Here is a 20,533-nt window from a genome sequence, read left to right as displayed (position 1 = left end):
CCAAACAAAAATAAGATAGAACATTGGGTTTCAACTATTATTGTTCCCAAACAATTTCACATTTTCCTACCCCTGGAGGGGCCAATACACAGATTTCTGTGGTGTGAATGGGGGTGGGGATTAGCAGTAAGGAAGTTGCACTGTTTTCCCACCAGCTTTTCTCTTCTGCTGATTGCATTTACCAAGGCTGGCACGCAAGCCAATTGCACAGACAATACATCTGGTACTCCATATGCAAAACTAAATATGGGTAAGGTACTCTAATTTCTTTTACTACAGTTTGGGGCAAGACAGAGGGAGAAAAAGGGGTTGTTGGATACCTCGTGACAAAAACAATTTCAGCGCAGGAGGTTTTTTAGTGTGCCTCTACTGCACTGAGAGTATTCTCACATCAGCCATAATGTGGTCCTGCTTCTTCACAGTCCCAACTGTCACACTGTTAAACATAAATCTTGGCCTCAAGGGACCCTCTTTTGCAGAAGGGAGAAGCAATTTAGCCTCCGTAACATATCAGTCTCCAGCTTGTCCTGAAAAGGCTGTCAATTGTGGTGAATTATGTATAAAATCAATGCGAGGTGCTGTCTGCCAGAGATGGGTTGACATTACCAATTTCATTTTCACTGAGGGGGGTCACAAGTCCCAGATCTTCATGAACACAGAAGAAGTGCCCATTCCTTCCCTGCTTCTCTGGTTCCAAAATGATACCCCTTTTGTTGCATGTTTAGAATTTTAAAAAAGTTCAGGGCAAGATGTTGCTGTCATGAAGCATCTCTTTAATTGTCTACAATGGGCAAATTTAAATAGTGATGTTGATGGGGTACCTTTATAACTTGCCCTCCTTTTATTCTTATTTCATTATAGTCTCTATTAAACGCACATTCACAAACACTTCTTTTTTCTTTCTTTCTTCCTTTTTTTTTTTTTTTTTTTTTTTTTTTAAATTTTTGTGTTGGTGGTGTCCCCACAGTATTTTATCCAAGCAACAAAAATCAGCATGCGTAGGACTCGCAGTAATTTTCAGTAACGGAGAAAAAGTCCTCTGTAGCACGATGCCTTAATATGTGTATGTACAACATATTCATGTGAACTGGGAGGGACAAGTAACCTTGTGTTGATCTTCAGGGAAGCCTGATGCTGTATTCTGCTCTGATTATGAATCCTGTCCTTGTAAACTCACTGTCACTCTGCAGCTGAATGATTACGGCCTGTGGCCCACAGACCTACAATAAATACGTACGCAGCACATAGCTTGTGACCCAGCCCTGTTTTACCATATGCTTTTTTACTACTCTTCATATGGCTGGAGCAATTCTGAAATCCAGTCTCATGAAGTGGTCTTTGCTGTATCCTCTAGAATGGCAGCTGATCTTGTATTCCTGTGACCTACCAGGTGTCTGAGTGCCTAATGCTCTTTGAGACCATCAACCAACAAAATCACCATCAAAATTCTTTTAAAAATACATTTCTGAAATACATTCCTGTAAAAGCTCATTTGAACAGGGTCACCTGGCATTACAGCATGTGTCAGAGCTCAGCAAACATAGCACCTCACTGAATACAATGAGTCATAATAAACGTAAAGTCATTAAAGGACATTTCTCAAAAAGAAGCCAATTGACAACTCATAAGCACTTGGAATTGTTATATCAGTCTATATTTTCCAAAACAAATGTAATCAAGCTTATATTACTGGATATTCAATGCCGTTTACCTTTTTGTAACATCATACATGGCTGCAGGAATATTACAGCCATAAATGTTTTTCTGAGCTGAATGCTGCTTTGAGGGCATCCACAATAATCATGGGTGCATCTCTATTGACTCAGGAGCTTTGTATCTGAAACTCGTTTGAAGGGCTTTATTCTGCCACACTGACATCGTGCATTCCTCCAGTAGACATGTTGACACTACTGAGTGGCAAAATTTTTCATGAGAACTTGACCTGAGGGACTGCTATTCAGCAAAGAACTGTCTTCCAGTCCCTTGAAGGTTGTTCTCAAAATGTTTCTTTGTGGTCCTTGTCCCATATCAAAACCTTATTGCCATCATTATCTTGCCTTTGAGAAGTTGCAGGCTAAATGGGAAGGCACTGTAAAAAACCCTGGTCTAGCACAGTCCAGAAAACAATTTATTTTTGTGAATAAACACAAAGCATTTATGATAATTGGGATAAACACAAAGCATTTATGATCTATTTCCATCGGGATAAAATCTAGAATGTTCCAAACATTTTCATGGGCATTTTCAACACAGTGGTCAGGGCATTCACTCAATATATAAAATACCAAGGGACAATTCTTTGTTCCTGAGCATGGACTGGAGAGTTTTTTACACCCCAAACAGTAGTTTAGGCTGTAACATCTTTTTTTCAAGAAGAGCAAACTTCTAATTAGCCCTATCAACAGAGAACAATAGGAAATGCCAAAGCAACTAACTCAAAGTTAGAGCTTGGATTCAGACACTCTGCAGGCAGATTATTCAGGCACTAGTCAGCACAAATGCTTTCCACATAAAAAATGGGAAGATCAAGAAATGAGGCAATAGCCTGGAATTCTTCTGTTATGAGACACAATAGCATAACAGGTCTTTGAAGTTGCCTCTCCCAATTTGCAATGAGTTTTTAAGTGTTGGTTTTACTCTTTTCTGGTCATTTTTCTTGATTGACTTCTTTCTGCCCAAATGAGGAAAAATAAGTTCTCAAAAGAGATAGGGCACTGAATATTGTTTCCTGACTAGGTTAGGTAAATAATTCATTTTTTGTTTATTTCTCAGTTTATCTTAAAATAACCTTGCTGAGCAAACTTCTCCTCAACTTGAAGTCAAAACATACCAGCAATGATTCTATGTTTTTAGTGTAATTCCCTGTAATCATCCTAGCACAAAAACTCCGCTTGTTTTTATATCTGCTTTATACAATGCCACAAGTAATGAATGTTCTAGAATTGGAACATAATTTTGATTATCTGGCCATTACTTTTGATTTATGGAGCACAGAGACAGCTGGGTTTTTATAAGCTCACCCTGCAGTACTGCAGATAACAAATGTAATATAATAATCAAACTTCAGTAACAAGGAACACAGAAGGGGTGGGCCCACAGATCTGTCTGTCTTTATCCACGCATACTACATCAACAAATTTTATCTTCAGAAGCAGAAGTATAAAAGTAATTTGCACAATGCTGCTATTTATTATTCATACCCAGAGCAAAATATGTTGCTTTCAGAACCAGTTTTTAGACTCTGCAGGAGAGTGTGAACCACTTGGAGGTGGTTTCAGTAAATTGCATAAATGCATACCATCATGAGGTTTACAAATGCATCAGTGTATTAAAAGAAAGCCTCTCAAAAGAAATATATTTTTGAAATAGTCATAAATATAAGCTATTATGAACAATGCAAAATCCTTTTTTTTTTTTTTTTCTGGGTGCCATGAAGAAAGATATGAAGTCAACAGGAATGTTTGCCCAAGAAAGAAAGAAAGAAAGAAAGAAAGAAAGAAAGAAAGAAAGAAAGACACCTGCTTAAATGAAGAAGAGTTTGACCATTTATTTTAGCTACAGGGGGTGGATCAAAGGTCTGAAAAGAGCAGCAAAAGATCTGGTTACAGAAACTGAAAGGGGGAAAGGAGAATACAAAATTATTCTCTCAGGCTTGTCAAGAGAGCTAGAAAAGCAGAATTTGTTAATGACAACCAAAAAGACTTTATACATATACTAGATACACTAGGAGTGGGGAATAGCAGCAAGCAACAATGGTAATTCATGAACCAAACCAATTATCCTAAATACTTCATATAAAAAAATTGGTCTCTCACAGGACCAGGGAGGGGGAGGGAGCACATTAGAAGAAAGATAAAAGCAATGAGAAAATAATGGGCATTTCTTCTCCAGGTAGTGTCTGATTATAAAGGTGATAAGGGAATGCTGAGGAGGAAAGAGATGAGACATGGGTGCCCAGGAGCTCCATTTATGCTTTATGTTTTGGGGGTCGTATGTGGGTGGCTTGCATGTACTCAGGGAAGAGGGGAAAGAGAGCTGTGACTACACCTAAATCTGAGCAGCATCTGTTCATCACACATGCACACATATATATGCAATCTCTACAGCTAGAACTGCACAGAGAACAGTTCAGAGGGCACATACCCACCACCTCACCCTGATTAATCTTTCCAAAGAGCTCCATGGGGACTGCAACCTCCCGTTGTCATATTAGTGTTTGCCATTCTGTGACAGAAAAATCAAGACCATGCAAACATATTTATCTACTACACTACTGGCAATTGCTACAGTTTTAGATATCTTAGAAATCCCCAGCGGTTTCAGGGGATACTAACATTCCAAAAGGAGACTAGTCCTCCCAGCTATTGCTACATTGAGAACAGATCCTGACATCTACAGCAAAACCACCAAACCAAAACAAGACCAAAGCCTTGATTCTGTGAGGCTGCCAGTTGAAGAATATGCAGCCTGATTTGAGTTAGTTTTGGCACTGCTTAATTATCTTGCTGAATTGAGTGGGAAAATCAGGTGAAATGTGGTGAAACATACCCCAGAATGAAAGAAGCAACATTACACTGGGAGCTCCAGAGAAGAGGCATCTGCAGGTTCTCCATTACACTGGAAACAGCAGCTTGGCCATTCCAAGAGCAGCAGGGTGGTTGGAGAGGACCTTATGTTGGTTGATCAAAGGGGATGATACTCTTTCCCTGCCTGTATTCAACGAAAGTACCTTGAATCCATGGAAGTGCTTAGCGTGTTTTACCTTAGCCATTCTCATCTTTTTCTGTTTCCCATCTGGGTTTTGTTATTACATGGAAAATTCATCATTATCGATGAACTCATTATTCCTGTTTTTTTTTTTTTTTTTTTTTTCCTGTGGCATATATTAAGCAAAGAGCAATTATCCCATGGCTTTAGAGAAACTCCTAGGAAAGATCCTTGCTAGAGTAAATAAAAAGAAGAAAAGCTTACTTAAAAGAAATGAAAAAAGGGCATTGTATGAATGTAGACCATCTCTGGCTGAATGAGGAAAACCATGTGTATAAAACATACCGTTGTGGATTGTGTATTAATGCATTTAAGTGACTGCAGCATCTTATTTGAATAATTAATATTGACTGAGGTAACAGCAGGCAGGTACTCCGCTTTCACATTCCTGACCCAGAAAAGTGAATTTGTTAAAAACATGCTACTTCTGCTAGAAGGAAGGCTCCTAAGGAAGCTGGGAGTAGCTGTCTAAGATAAGAACAGGCAGTAGCTCACCTGTGACATCTTGAACGACTACTGACAGATTTGAGAGACCCTTTTGGCAATTTGTGTCCCATCCCTTATCAGAAAACACTTTACCTTGTGTGTTAAGGTGAATGGGGCCAAGGCGGAGTAAATATAACCCTCTTCAGCATGAGGAACTTGGTACGGTTCCAGAAATGATACGTACCAAAAAGCAGAACTCCCAAGAAGCAGTCTTCACGTGGTTTTTAAAGCAAACTTTGCTACTTTGGCACCAAAAGAAAGTAAGTGGCTGTCTAAAATGTTTTTGTTTGCAACTGAGAAACATTGTCTGTCTGCAAAGCAGTGCAATTCAGACACTAAATTAAACATCTTACATTTAAAATTTACATGAATTTATAAACATTTTATATAGCAGAGTCAAGAAAGACAAAATAACATGGAGTAATGGAAGAAGGCAGTGCTTATTGTCTGCCTTATCAAACTGATTTATGTAGGTCTTTTGTAATTCAGAAAGATCACAGTGAGTTTTACAGCCAGCTTGTAACAGTGCTACAGCACAGCCAGAGAGGGCATCAACACCAATAAAATCACCAGTTGAAAACTCAAGTACTACTTAGTTCAGCTACTTGAAGGAAGTGTAAGCATGGTTTAGACTGTTGTGGGATGTGTATTAACATCCGTCACCAGTACTTGGGAATCCCTGAAGAAACACAGGAAGCTAGTTCTACTTGTATCTGAGGTCTTCTGTGTCCATTTAAGACATTCATTCCCAACAAAGACCTTTCTCCTCCTCCTCTTTACAGACCCAAAGTTCAGAAGAACATAGTCTACAAGGGACTATCCTTGAAAGGAAATAGAAACTGGAAAAACTGAGATGGAAAATCTTCTGCAGCTTTACTTCTTGCCAATAACTTCCCTTGGATACAGCGTCTACAAGGCAGAAACAGTACATATTACCGCTCAAGTTAATTTCCAAAACAGGCAGCCAGAATTTCCCCAAACAACTGCAGGGTCACAGGTTGGCCATCCTCTTCCTCTCAGTGTAGCCCTCTGAGCATATTAGACTAAACCTGTTTCCACATTTCTGTAATATCAACAAACCTGAAGCTCAATGAACGAGGGTCAGTTCAAATATTTTATTTTTCCTTGTAAACATATGAGATACAAAAAATGATTTCATTCTATTCTATTATTTCATAATTATTTAATTCTTCATTCTGTTTAGCAGATCTAACGCTGACCTAACGCTAGGTTTGAGAACCACTGCTAGAATTGCAAAGCTGCTGTAGACAGAGTTGTAAGCTTGTCTGATCAAGACAGAGATAAATGGATATATTAATACTCAAAATGCATGAGCTCCTATTGCTGTCCAACAGAGCTGAGTATTCACAAAAGATGACATCTACTGCATTTAAACAAAATAATGGGCTATAGTAAAAACTGGAAGTCTTTCACAAACCTTTCTGCCTCCTTATCTTTTAGCATTCAATCTCAATTAAGTTCGTCTAGCATTTCCAATTTTTTGGTTCCAAATACCAAAACCAACAGAATTATTATGCTTAAAATACGTTTTTGTATAAATTACAGAATATGGAAAAAAAAAACAACAACATGCTAAACGTGGCTTTTTGCTTAACATGAATTCACAATTTAAATCCTGCCTTTTATAAAATTTTCCTTACTTAACTACGCATAGCCAGATTTTCAATTGTGCATCCCACTCTATTTTTTCCCCACACCACTAATTAATATGGAAATAGCTTAAAGAAGCTCATTGATAATTTTGACACGTTACTGAAAAAATATTTTTTTTTTCAGCATCAAGCTAATGCATGAGGTAAGTAATAGCCAGGTACGCAGACACTAAAGGGATGTATTCCAATCTGAGAGGACTGCTGTCTCTAAGCACATTCACTGGCATCATCAGGAATAAGAGAAAGAAAGGAAGCATTCCTATGAAAAGCTCAGTGAGGAAGAGATACCACGCTTTGTGTCCTGGTTTCAGTTAGCACAGAATTAATTTTCTTCCTAGTAGCTGGTGGAATGCTGTGTTTTGGCTTAGAATGAGAAGAGTGCTGATAACACCCCGATGCTTTAATTGTTGCAGAGCAGTGCTTATACTAAGCCAAGGACATCTCAGCCTTTGCTCTGTCCTGCCAACGGGCAGGCTGGGGGGTGCAGTAAGAGCTGGGAGGGGACAGACCCAGGACAGGTGACCCAAACTAGCCAAAGGGGTATTCCATGCCATCTGACGTCATGCTAAACAATATATAGGGGTGGCTAGCCGGGGGGAGGGGGCGGGACTGCTCGGGGTTAGGCTGGGCATCGGTCAGCGGGTGGTGAGCAATTGCATTGTGCATCACTTGTTTGTACATACTATTATTACTTTCGTATTATCACCATTGTATCATCATTATTATTATTATTATTATTATTTTCCTGTCTTATTAAACTGTCTTTATCTCAACTCACGGGCTTCACTTTCCATTTCTCTCCCCCGTCCCAGAGAGGGAGGGGGGAGGGTGAGCGAACGGCTGCGTGGTGTTTAGCTGCCAGCCGGGTTAAACCACGACAGTCTTTTTGGCGCCCAACGTGGGGCACGAAAGGTTGAGATAACGGCAGATCTGACCAGAGTGTGTTAAACTAAAATTGGTATAAGTATTAGACCTGCTTAATAGTCACTTGTCATAATGCTGATTGCTTTAATCTCAACTGTGCTGCGCCTGTTTTCCAAATTGAGTATTATAGCACGTTATTTTCCGTATGTGCTCTCTGTCATGTTGTTTATCCTCTCCGGGCCCTGGTTTCAGACCATTATGGTACTGTGTGTTGTATCAGTGGCTTATGAGATGATGAAATATCTGGCCATGACTCTAACCTGGTATTTGTACTCAGTAACATCTTCGATTCTATACTTTGGAAACTGTATTTTGGAAACTATTAGCAATTGTATCTGTTGCCTTTTTTCATTAGGGAGTCAATCTGTGGAGGGGAAAGGGGAAGATAATTTTTCTTACTTGATCACTCTCCCTTTCTCCTTCACCACCCCTGTACCCTCCTTGATCACTCTCCCTTCCTCCTTCACCACCCTCTTATCCTCCGAGTTTATTACAATAGCTCTCCAAGATATTGAATATCCTTGGGATACTCAGACCAGCATAGTCCTGTTGTTCTGCCTCCTGAATGCACTTCAGGTTCTGCTTAAAGTTAAACAACTACTTAGGAAGCTCATCCGGAGATCTGCCCGGAGGCAGTATAGTTGTGGGTGGCAGGGAGTATGGGAGGATATGGGCAGGCATCTAGACCAGTTGGCACCCCCAGTGTTTTGGAAATTCACCCCTGAACAAGTGCAAAATCCTCAAAAACTGGCAGAATGCTTGAATAAAAGGTGTCGCGATTCGGGAAGTTCCAAAGTAACACAAATCATTGTAACATGCTGGGGCCTGGCTTACGCCTATCGAGCTGCCATGGATACTGCTATCAACTTAGTGACAGACCCTGCGGCCACTCCAAGTCCCGTGACAGATCCAACGGCCACTGTGACCCCTACGGTGGACTCTGCAGCCGCTCCAGTCCCAGCTCCTGCAGCCGCTCCAGTCCCAGCTCCTGCAGCCACTCCAGTCCCAGCTCCTGCAGCCGCTCCAGTCCCAGTTCCTGCAGCCGCTCCAGTCCCAGCTCCTGCAGCCGCTCCAGTCCCAGCTCCTGCAGCCGCCCCAGTCCCAGCTCCTGAAGCCACCCCAGTCCCAGTTCCTGCAGTCGCTCCAGTTCCAGCTCCGGCCGCTGCTCCAGTTCCAGCTCCGGCCGCTACTCCAGTCCCAGTTCCTGCAACTGCTCCAGTCCCAGCTCCTGAAGCTGCTCCAGCTCCAGCTCCTGAAGCCGCTCCAGCTCCAGCTCCTGCAGCTGCTCCAGTCCCAGTTCCTGCAGTCGCTCCAGTTCCAGCTCCGGCCGCTACTCCAGTCCCAGTTCCTGCAACTGCTCCAGTCCCAGCTCCTGAAGTCGCTCCAGCTCCAGCTCCTGAAGCCGCTCCAGCTCCAGCTCCTGCTGCTGCTCCAGTCCCAGCTCCTGCAACTGCTCCAGCTCCAACTCCAGCTCCTGTAGCCGCTACAGCTCCGGTTCCTGCAACTGCTCCAGCTCCTGTAGCCGCTCCAGCTCCTGTGGCCGTGTCAGAGAAACGAGCTGTAGCAGTGCAAGTTGACCCTGCAGAGGGCATTCCAACCCCTGTGGCAGACCCTGTAACAAAGTCAGAGAAACGAGCAGTAGCAGTGCAAGCTGCCCCTGTAGAGAAGGTGAAAATATGGTATAGAAATTCAAGTCGTTTAGAACGCAGAGAGTCTTCTGCCAATCCAGGTAAGGCTTCTGCCAAAACTAAGTATAGAGATGACGAAGATGATGACGACGCTGGGCCGTCAAGGATTCAGGAGGAGGAAGATGAGGATGCCGAAAGAGCAACAGTAACTACCCGAAGCCTAAACGAGCGCGAGCTACGAGATGTGCGAAAAGATTTTGGTCGCTGTATAGGTGAGCAGCTTGTCACCTGGTTGCTCCGGTGCTGGGACTCTGGAGCCAATTGTGTGGAATTAGACGGCAGGGAAGCCAAGCGGCTGGGATCCCTTGCTCGAGACGCCGGCATTGACAAAGCAATTGCAGATGGAGCACGACCCACCAGCCTCTGGAGGCGTCTCCTCTCAGCTGTGAGGGAAAGGTATCCCTTCAAGGAAGATATTTTATGTCTACCAGGCAAGTGGACCACTATGGAGAAGGGAATCCAGTACCTGAGGGAATTAGCCGTACGGGAAGTGATTTATGAGGATCCAGACCTCAAACAAACATCCACAGATCCAGATGAAGTCAAGTGTACACGACCCATGTGGCGGAAGTTTGTACGGAGTGCACCATCATCATATGCCAGCTCATTGGCAATAATGGCCTGGAAAGAGGATGAGGAACCCACAGTGGGTGAAGCGGCTAAACAACTCCGGCAGTACGAAGAAAGTCTCTCCTCTTCCTTACAGGCCTGCGTCTCAGCTGTGGAGAAACTTTCTGAAAAGGTTCACCAACTTGAAGAGAATCTATTGTCCTCCCCACCTGAACCAACCAGTGCCCACCGACCAAAGGAGAACACTTGGGAGAAACTTTCTGAAAAGGTTCACCAACTTGAAGAGAGATTATTCTCCTTCGCACCTGTACAAAGCAGTGTCTCAGCTGTCAGGGGTAGGCGTTCACCCACACAAGGAAGACGATATGGTGGGTACTCACCCCGTGCCACCCTGTGGTTTTACTTACGAGACCATGGAGAGGACATGAGAAAGTGGGATGGAAAATCTACCGCGACCCTAGAGGCACGGGTACGTGAGTTGCAAAAGAAAACAATCAGGAAAAAGGGAGTCTCCGAAAAGTTTGCTGCTCCAACTTCCAGCAGACAGTCCTTCAAACACAGAAACGAGGAAGATTCTGACCAGGATTAGGGGGGCCCTGCCTCCAGCCAGGGGGAGGAAAGGGACAATCGAGTTTATTGGACTGTGTGGATTCGATGGCCTGGCACATCACGCGCACAGAAGTATAAGGCTTTAGTAGACACCGGTGCACAATGTACTATAATGCCATCGAGCTATAAAGGACCAGAGCCCATCTATATTTGTGGAGTGACAGGGGGATCTCAGCAGTTGACTGTATTGGAGGCTGAAGTGAGTCTGACTGGGAATGAGTGGGAAAAGCACCGCATTGTGACTGGTCCGGATGCTCCATGTATCCTTGGCATAGACTATCTTAGAAGAGGATACTGCAAGGACCCAAAAGGGTTCCGGTGGGCTTTTGGTATTGCTGCCTTAGAGACAGAGGGCATTAAACAATTATCTACCTTGCCTGGTCTCTCAGAGGACCCTTCTGTTGTGGGGTTGCTGAGGGTCGAAGAACAGCAAGTGCCAATTGCTACCACAACTGTGCACCGGCGGCAATATCGCACCAACCGAGACTCCCTGATTCCCATCCATAAGCTAATTCGTCAATTGGAGAGCCAAGGAGTGATCAGCAAGACTCATTCACCTTTCAATAGTCCCATATGGCCAGTGCGAAAGTCTAATGGCGAGTGGAGACTAACAGTGGACTATCGCGGCCTGAACGAAGTCACGCCACCACTGAGTGCTGCAGTGCCGGACATGCTGGAACTTCAGTATGAACTTGAATCGAAGGCAGCCAAGTGGTACGCCACAATTGATATCGCTAATGCATTTTTCTCCATCCCTCTAGCAGCAGAGTGCAGGCCACAATTTGCCTTCACTTGGAGGGGAGTCCAATATACCTGGAATAGGCTGCCCCAGGGGTGGAAACACAGCCCTACCATTTGCCATGGGCTGATCCAGTCTGCACTAGAGCAGGGGGAAGCTCCTGAACACCTGCAGTACATCGATGACATTATTGTGTGGGGTGACACAGCAGAGGAAGTTTTCGAGAAAGGGAAGAAAATAGTCCAAATCCTTCTGAAAGCCGGTTTTGCCATAAAACAAAATAAAGTCAAAGGACCTGCACGGGAGATCCAGTTTTTAGGAATAAAATGGCAAGATGGACGTCGTCAAATCCCAATGGATGTGATCAACAAAATAACAGCTATGTCTCCACCAACTAACAAAAAAGAAACACAGACTTTCCTAGGTGTTGTGGGGTTTTGGAGAATGCACATCCCAAATTACAGTCTGATTGTAAACCCACTCTACCAAGTAACTCGTAAGAAGAATGAGTTTGAATGGGGCCCTGAACAACGACAAGCCTTTGAACAAATCAAGCAGGAAATAGTCCATGCAGTAGCCCTTGGGCCAGTTCGAACAGGACCAGATGTAAAGAATGTGCTCTACACTGCAGCCGGGGAGAACGGCCCCACCTGGAGCCTCTGGCAGAAAGAACCTGGGGAAACTCGAGGTCGGCCCCTGGGGTTTTGGAGTCGGGGATACAGAGGATCTGAGGCCCGCTATACTCCAACTGAAAAGGAGATATTGGCAGCATATGAAGGAGTTCGATCTGCTTCGGAGGTGGTCGGTACTGAAGCGCAGCTCCTCCTAGCACCCCGATTACCGGTACTAGGCTGGATGTTCAAGGGAAGGGTCCCCTCTACGCATCATGCAACTGATGCTACATGGAGCAAGTGGGTTGCACTGATTACTCAGCGGGCTCGAATAGGAAACCCCAGTCGCCCAGGAATATTGGAAGTGATCATGGACTGGCCAGAAGGCAAATACTTTGGGATATCATCAGAGGAGGAGGTGGGTCGTGCTGAAGAAGCCCCACTGTACAACCAGTTGCCAGAGAATGAAAAGAAATATGCCCTGTTCACTGATGGGTCCTGTCGTATTGTGGGGAAGCATCGGAGATGGAAGGCTGCTGTATGGAGTCCTACGCGACGAGTTGCAGAAGCTGCTGAGGGAGAAGGTGAATCGAGTCAGTTTGCAGAAGTGAAAGCCATTCAGCTGGCTTTAGACATTGCTGAACGAGAAAAATGGCCAGTTCTCTATCTCTACACCGATTCATGGATGGTAGCAAATGCCCTGTGGGGATGGTTACAGCAATGGAAGCAAAACAACTGGCAGCGTAGGGGCAAACCTATCTGGGCTGCTGCATTGTGGCAAGATATTGCTGCTCGGGTAGAGAACCTGGCTGTGAAAGTACGCCACGTAGATGCTCATGTGCCCAAGAATCGGGCTACTGAAGAACATCAAAACAACCAGCAGGTGGATCAGGCTGCTAAGATTGAAGTAGCTCAGGTGGACCTGGATTGGCAGCATAAAGGTGAATTATTTATAGCCCGATGGGCCCATGACACCTCAGGCCATCAAGGTAGAGATGCAACATACAGATGGGCTCGTGATCGAGGGGTGGACTTGACCATGGACGCTATAGCACAGGTTATTCATGACTGTGAAACATGTGCTGCAATCAAGCAAGCCAAACGGTCAAAGCCTCTTTGGTATGGAGGACGATGGCTGAAATATAAATATGGAGAGGCCTGGCAGATTGATTACATCACACTCCCTCAAACTCGCAATGGCAAGCGCCACGTACTTACAATGGTGGAAGCAACCACCGGATGGCTGGAAACATATCCTGTGCCTCATGCTACCGCCCGGAACACCATCCTGGGCCTTGAAAAGCAAGTCCTATGGCGACATGGCACCCCAGAAAGAATAGAATCAGACAATGGGACTCACTTCCGAAACAACCTTATAGACACTTGGGCCAAAGAACATGGTATTGAATGGGTGTATCACATCCCCTATCATGCACCAGCCTCCGGGAAAGTTGAACGATACAATGGCCTGTTAAAGACTACCTTGAAAGCAATGGGCGCTGGGACGTTCAAAAACTGGGATACGCATTTGGCAAAGGCCACCTGGTTAGTCAATACTAGGGGATCTACCAACCGAGCTGGACCTGCCCAATCAAACCTGTTACGTACTGTAGATGGGGATAAAGTTCCTGTAGTGCATGTAAAAAATATGCTGGGTAAAACAGTCTGGGCTACTCCTGCCTCAGGAAAAGGCAAACCTATTCGTGGAATTGTTTTCGCTCAGGGACCTGGATATACTTGGTGGGTAATGCAAAAGAACGGAGAGGTCCGGTGTGTACCTCAAGGAGATTTAATACTGGGTGAGAATAGCCCATGAACTGAATTGCACCATGTTAAATAGTATATTATACTGTATATTATCACTACCATGATTACTATAGGTGACTAATTAGAATGTATGGAAAAGAGTGTAACCTGAGCATGACATAAATGGTATGGAATAAGGGGTGGATAGATGTCCTGGTTTCAGTTAGCACAGAATTAATTTTCTTCCTAGTAGCTGGTGGAATGCTGTGTTTTGGCTTAGAATGAGAAGAGTGCTGATAACACCCCGATGCTTTAATTGTTGCAGAGCAGTGCTTATACTAAGCCAAGGACATCTCAGCCTTTGCTCTGTCCTGCCAACGGGCAGGCTGGGGGGTGCAGTAAGAGCTGGGAGGGGACAGACCCAGGACAGGTGACCCAAACTAGCCAAAGGGGTATTCCATGCCATCTGACGTCATGCTAAACAATATATAGGGGTGGCTAGCCGGGGGGAGGGGGCGGGACTGCTCGGGGTTAGGCTGGGCATCGGTCAGCGGGTGGTGAGCAATTGCATTGTGCATCACTTGTTTGTACATACTATTATTACTTTCGTATTATCACCATTGTATCATCATTATTATTATTATTATTATTATTTTCCTGTCTTATTAAACTGTCTTTATCTCAACTCACGGGCTTCACTTTCCATTTCTCTCCCCCGTCCCAGAGAGGGAGGGGGGAGGGTGAGCGAACGGCTGCGTGGTGTTTAGCTGCCAGCCGGGTTAAACCACGACACTTTGTAATTACCGTCATATGCAGTATATAATGCACTCTGACTGATATTTCAGGATTCACCTCTGGAAATCACAGTCACATTATGTAAATGAGGGTTGGAGTGCTGAGGAAGCACTGAAGTGGCATCATGCTGAAGAGCATCACCCACAGACCAACTGCCTTCCAAGCCTTCCCAGCGCAGAAGGCTGCTGCACTACTCCTGGGGCCTGGATCCCTTCCCGCTGCTCCAATTCTCTCAACAGCCTGTGGAAATGTGGTGTTTCTGCTGAGTTTGGGCTTCACACTGTTCACAATTAGGCCCTTAACGAGCGTAAATGTAGACATTAAACCTGAGCAGATTGTTGCAAGTGAATGAAGGCAGAATTGCTGCACCTACTGTGCTTGCTTTGTTTGCAAATATATCATTTTAACAGGTTAGAAACATGACTAGTGATGACTAATCTCCTAAAAGGACTTTATGATAAAGTTCCATGACTGCAAGCATTCTCCTTGAAGGACATGCTGTGACCTGCACAGAAGTTAACAGGGGATTTGCCTTTACTTCAGCATGAGAAAGTTCAGGTAGCAGATGACTGCCAGGACCTCTAATTTATTTGTTTATGCAACCAGCAGCATAATCATAAAATCATTAAACTGTCAATCGAGAAATGAGACAAAAATGATGCAAGCTTTGTTATTTAGATAATATACATTAAAGCTAGTCATCTAGATGGATCTGAAAGTTTTGAATTACCAGAAATGGCACAGATCACTTGGCTTCATCTGAGAACCTGCCTTCCAATTTTGTGCCAAACTTTCTCCTATACGCAGCTTATTTGTAGTCCAGCAGTATTACATGCTAAAGAAATGCACATCTCACACAATTCAAATGTGCTTTGTGTATGTTTTATTTACTATAGTCAGGGCTGCCCAAGTAGGGGAAAAAAAAAAAAAAAAAAAAAAAAAAAAAGCCAAACCAAGCACCAGATCCAAAATTAGCATTTTATTCAGAACGTTGGGGTCAGAGGTGTATCATTCATATTCTGGTACACAATACAGAGGCAAAGCTGTTCTCAGAAGTCTCTCCAGTTTGAAAGCTCCTTCCCCCTTCCCTCCCCACCCCCAAAACATACTGTATATTTACTCGTGCCACCAGTATTAGGCCAACTCCCCTCCCCCCTTTTTTGGTACAAATTATGTAAAACTTTTGTGCTAAGAACTTTTCTCCCTCCCCAAACAAACAAAAAAAATAATAAAAATAAAAATAAAAAAAATATTGAGTACTCTAACTACAGTTCAACAATTGAATCAATGTCACTTGTTTTCAACTTGTTTTGTAAATACTTTATCCATAACGAAAGATATAAACATGCAAAAACCTGAATCCATAGTCCAAATAATACATACACATGTTCTGAAGTTTCTGCACTTCTCCACAGACTATGCCAATAAAACATTATGTACACATACCATTTTTACAGTGAAGTGGGAAAAAGTACTAGAAATTAAAAAAAAAAAAAAAAAAAAGAAAAGAGTGTACATGGATTAAGACCGAAATGTGTCTAACATTCTAGCGTAAGGAAAAAAAAAATCAATTCTGCTACAAACTGGTGATATGAAAACTCCCTTTATTTGCAACCAGCTGCATTAAGTTTTAGAATTTTAGTGAAAAAAATCCCCTAACATCTAAAACTAGAAGTAATGTACATTGTTCCACCTCATGGTCTTCTCTCCCAAATAATAAAATTGTTCCACGAGGATTTTTTTTTTTAAGTTTTAATCTCCTTATTTTAATAAAAGCAATGCGATGTAACAAAAGCATGTTGAAGCATATTGTGATTCACCTTACTCCTCCCCACCCCAACATATTTTGTCTCTTTAATGCATCATTTCATAAATCAGTACCATTAAAGCCTTAAACATAAAACTAATTCCGATCTGAAAAAGGTACAAAAAGGCACATAAAATCCCAGTGCTTCTGTACTGTAAAATTCAAGTGTAACTGAGCTCAATATTTTTTTCCAAACAGCATTGGATCACTGATATTCCACGGAGCCCAAATTGGTTTGCAGCCTATGCCAAAGCCTTCAGCAAGCACTTGTGCTAGTAGACTACAAAGTTAAAGCCTAGCTTCTGTATGCTTTTGGGGAATATCAGTTGAAATGTTTGTACTTGTCCAAAAACAAAGTTCACTTTGAAGTTCAGTCATCACCTCCACCGTACATATCAGCAAGTTTCTTGAAACGTGGGCCCCAGTCATTTAGGTAGTCATAGTCTTGCTCACCACCACTACTTGAGGAGTTAAGAGAGCTCAAGGATCCAGCAGTGGAGCCACTTCCTTCATAGTCAAAGACTAAGAGGGAGTCATATGGTGGGGCTGTAGGGTCATTGTCGGCTGCTTTAAGTCCCTGTAATCATGAAAGGGAGAAAAGAAAGAAGTAAGTTCTGTATCAGAGAGAGGCAGCAAGTAACTGGAACATCGCAGTGCAGTTATCTACCAACCACCGCCTGAGAAAACCAAGTTCTTGTTTGTCTGTGGTTCATGTCAAGCAGAACAGGATTCACTGACGGGTTTCCAGCATTAAGCACTGGACATTTTGAATGTAACTGTACATGCAGCTCTAACAAAACTGTAAGAGAACATTACTACACAAGGAACAATGCTAATAAATATACACTTTTAGAGCTACACAGCTCACAACCTGAGGCATGAGCAATATGGGACTGGTTAAACAGACAGATGGGATAGGAAAAATATGCATGTTTGCAAAGATTTGCTTTAACAGCCATCTCACATGGCCAATAACATATCCACTGACATCGCTGGCCTGCAGGTCCATCTGTGTGTGCCAAAAGCCATATTTAGTCAGTTCTGCAAAATTAATGTACCTCTGTAGACTGCTGTGTGAAAAAGATACAATATGTTGGCTTAAGCCGTATGTGTTTTGCCACCCATAAGATTCTATCTGCTCTTCATAAAACACACACAAGAAAAGACATCAAAGCCAAATACATCACTAAAACCATTTCTGTTTCTTTGTTTCAAAGCAGTCATGTTATCAACGCACAAATACTGGGTCTTCAGTAATTTTAAACTTCTACTCTCTATGGCTGAATAACCTAAACTAAAACCAAAATAAATTAACAAGGGACAAGTAGGGAAAGAATGACACTTCTTCTAAAGAAGATACTTTTCCCTGTTTTCTTACATAGGTGCAAACCTAAACAATAAATTTAATTTTAGTATATGCAGCAATTGCTCTGTGGCGAGAGACATTTATTCTGGGAAGTTACAAGTTGAATATAATGGGCTGCAGCCTGAAGTTAAAAGTGAAAGCAAGCTCTCTTGTGTTTTGGATTTTTCAACGTCACAGTTTCTTCCACAGGATTAGCAATGATTCTTCAAGATCTTCTGCACTTTCAAGATGATCTACTCTGGCAGACACCAATGAGGAATAGTATGACTGCCAAAATTCTTGAAGACTTAGACAAGACTCTATGTTGCTCACTGTTAAAATAATTTTAACCAGTGCTATTTGTGCCAATTTTCTTTTCAATTTTTAATGGATGTCTATTTCTTTAAAGAAACACATTCTTACATTCATTTTTTGAAGGATTAATGCGCATCCTTTTAATTATTTAACATTTTCATTATACAAAAGGATGTTTTTCTCTCAATCACGAACTGTTTAGTCTGAAAGTGATGTAATGGAAATAGCTGTTTTTCTTCCTAGATATATGCTAAAATAATACCATTAATTAAAGCATATAGTATTAATAAGAGAATCCTGATTTCTATCACCTAAAATAATTTAGAAGCGTGAAAAATGTACTAATTTTGCAAATCAGTGCTGGAAAGGCCCAGCATATTTATCAAGCTAGCGACCTCCATTCAAGAACATACTTTGGACTTAAAATGATCATTTCACACATATAACAACATCAAGCAGGCTATCAATAGCCTGCACAAGAAGGATAATTTTGAATTATCTGATAAACGTAATTCACGATACTCATTATCTTTCTCTTTGGATTTTTTCCATCGTGATGGCCACAGTATGGACAAATAATTCAAGATTCCTAAAATGCAACAGCAAGCAAGCATTCTTCCCCTGTTCAGCTTCAAAGCTTGAAATAGTTCTAAGGCTTTCTCTCCGTTTCTGCTGCTGAAGCAGAAATGCAACTAAACTTCTCAGGCACTAGCTGGCCTTGCAATATTTGTACCTTCCCTTTAGCTTGGTTGGGGTGATGGAGTCCCATGCTTTTCGAACACAGGTGACAGGGAAGGAGAATAAGCTTGAGCTTAAGGAGTGCTGCAGTATGAATCTCAGGAGTCTGTGTGTGAAAAGTCATTTACAAAGGTGGTTTGGAGAGGAAATGTTATTTCCCTGATATTCTGCCTAGGAACAGCCAGCCAAACATTGGATTCTAATTTATTAAAATCAGTGAACAAAGTATTTTCCTATGTGACTGCAGAAATTCTCATGCCTGTCAGCCATCCACACCGAGAAGGTAGGCAACATCCTTCTGCCTTTTCTTTCCACAGGGAATGTTGGCTTTTTGCAATTTGCTGCCAGGATTATGATAGCATTTAAAATTAAAACTGGTTTTGAGCTACTGACTTACGAGATAGTACCCCACTGACAAATGCACTGTTTCAAAGGTTGCTCTTACTGTGTAACCCATTTTATTCAGAGAGCTATGGGCCGTGCTATGGAAGTACTGACTCAACTCCACAGCCCAAGTTACAATGATAGTTGCCCCTATCTTTTGGCCAAAAATTCCTCAGACTCACAGTATAACAACTGAACTTAGTCTTTAACTCTTCAAAAGACAACCAAGTTCTCTGCCATATTTGTATGGGAAGTTACACGGTAAGATAGTGAAGGAATACCGTAGTGGTGTTTTTTTACATTCCTCTCTGCTAAGCATACTCTCTGAACCTACTCAGTGCACTGCTTTGCTCCACTGCTGCGTTCTACAGCATGTCTGAAGCTGGAGATGCTCAATGTTAGCTTAGGCAATGAAATCGGCTTATGAAGCTCCTTGTGGTTTCAGTATTGCCACCTTTCTGCTTCCCTTTCAACAGGTGGTACCACAACGTGCTGTATTGGCACGACTGAGAAAGCAAAAAATGGTTGCCAAGAACTTCTCATTTCACTGAAATGGCATTGTCAACCACTTCTCAAAAAAAAAATCCCTCAGTCTTTCCCAGATGTGCTCAAGAATCTCAGAACAGTGGATTTCTTGTATTTATTTAGAATACAAGTTCCTGATCTGAAAACCCAAAACTTTTATTATAAAGAGCAGATTATTCAACAGCTGAATTGCTGAGACACATGCTTAGTTCTCCATCTTTCAGGAGGATCAAGTCACATTTCTTTGCATTTGTTATACTTGCAATGCACAAAAGCAGACACAAGAACAGCTGATGTGAAAACCAGTAATGCCGTGACAATACAAAGGAGAGCTTGAGACCTAGAACAGACTGAGTAGCAACCTCACTTTTTCCTCTTCCTCCTTTACACATTTTGCATAGGAATAGGAAAGACTACAGCAGTGTCTTGACTGAGGAACAATGGTAACCTTAAATTATGCTTGCTTGGTATGTGCAGCATTCTTAATTTGTCTCAAATCAAGGGAAAAAAGAACCCACAAAATCTCAAACTAACATGAAACTTTACAAAATCAGAGATCTAGCACTTCTATTTTCATTAATCCTACTACTTAATCGGGTTCAACTTACTTTTGATGAGAATAGAAGAATAGAGCCTTACCAGGAAATATGAAAGACTGATTCAATATGTTTTTCACTTGACAAGAGAAAACAGAAAACATACAGCGACTTTTACTCTGCTTAGAGGTGCACTGTATCAATAACCATTTACTAAGAATGAATTGAGGGTCCTCCATGTCCTCATGGGATGAGACCTTTAGTTTGTAATTTAA

General features: G+C 42.4%; 1 protein-coding gene across 1 annotated transcript in view; it reads right to left on the bottom strand.

The window, feature by feature from the left end:
- Positions 1–15,567: 15,567 nt before the first annotated feature.
- Positions 15,568–20,533, bottom strand: part of CDH2 (cadherin 2) — a 120,702-nt gene continuing 115,736 nt past the window's right edge. The window contains exon 16 of the mRNA XM_032181026.1: positions 15,568–16,992. Within this exon, the coding sequence (XP_032036917.1) occupies positions 16,786–16,992 (207 nt within the window). The 3' untranslated portion in view covers positions 15,568–16,785. The remainder of the gene's footprint in view (positions 16,993–20,533) is intronic.

This window comes from Aythya fuligula, chromosome 2 (genome assembly GCF_009819795.1).
Source record: "Aythya fuligula isolate bAytFul2 chromosome 2, bAytFul2.pri, whole genome shotgun sequence".
Lineage (NCBI taxonomy): Eukaryota > Metazoa > Chordata > Aves > Anseriformes > Anatidae > Aythya > Aythya fuligula.
The sequence above is the reverse complement of the archived record's forward strand: the minus strand, read 5'-3'. Positions and strand labels throughout refer to the sequence as shown.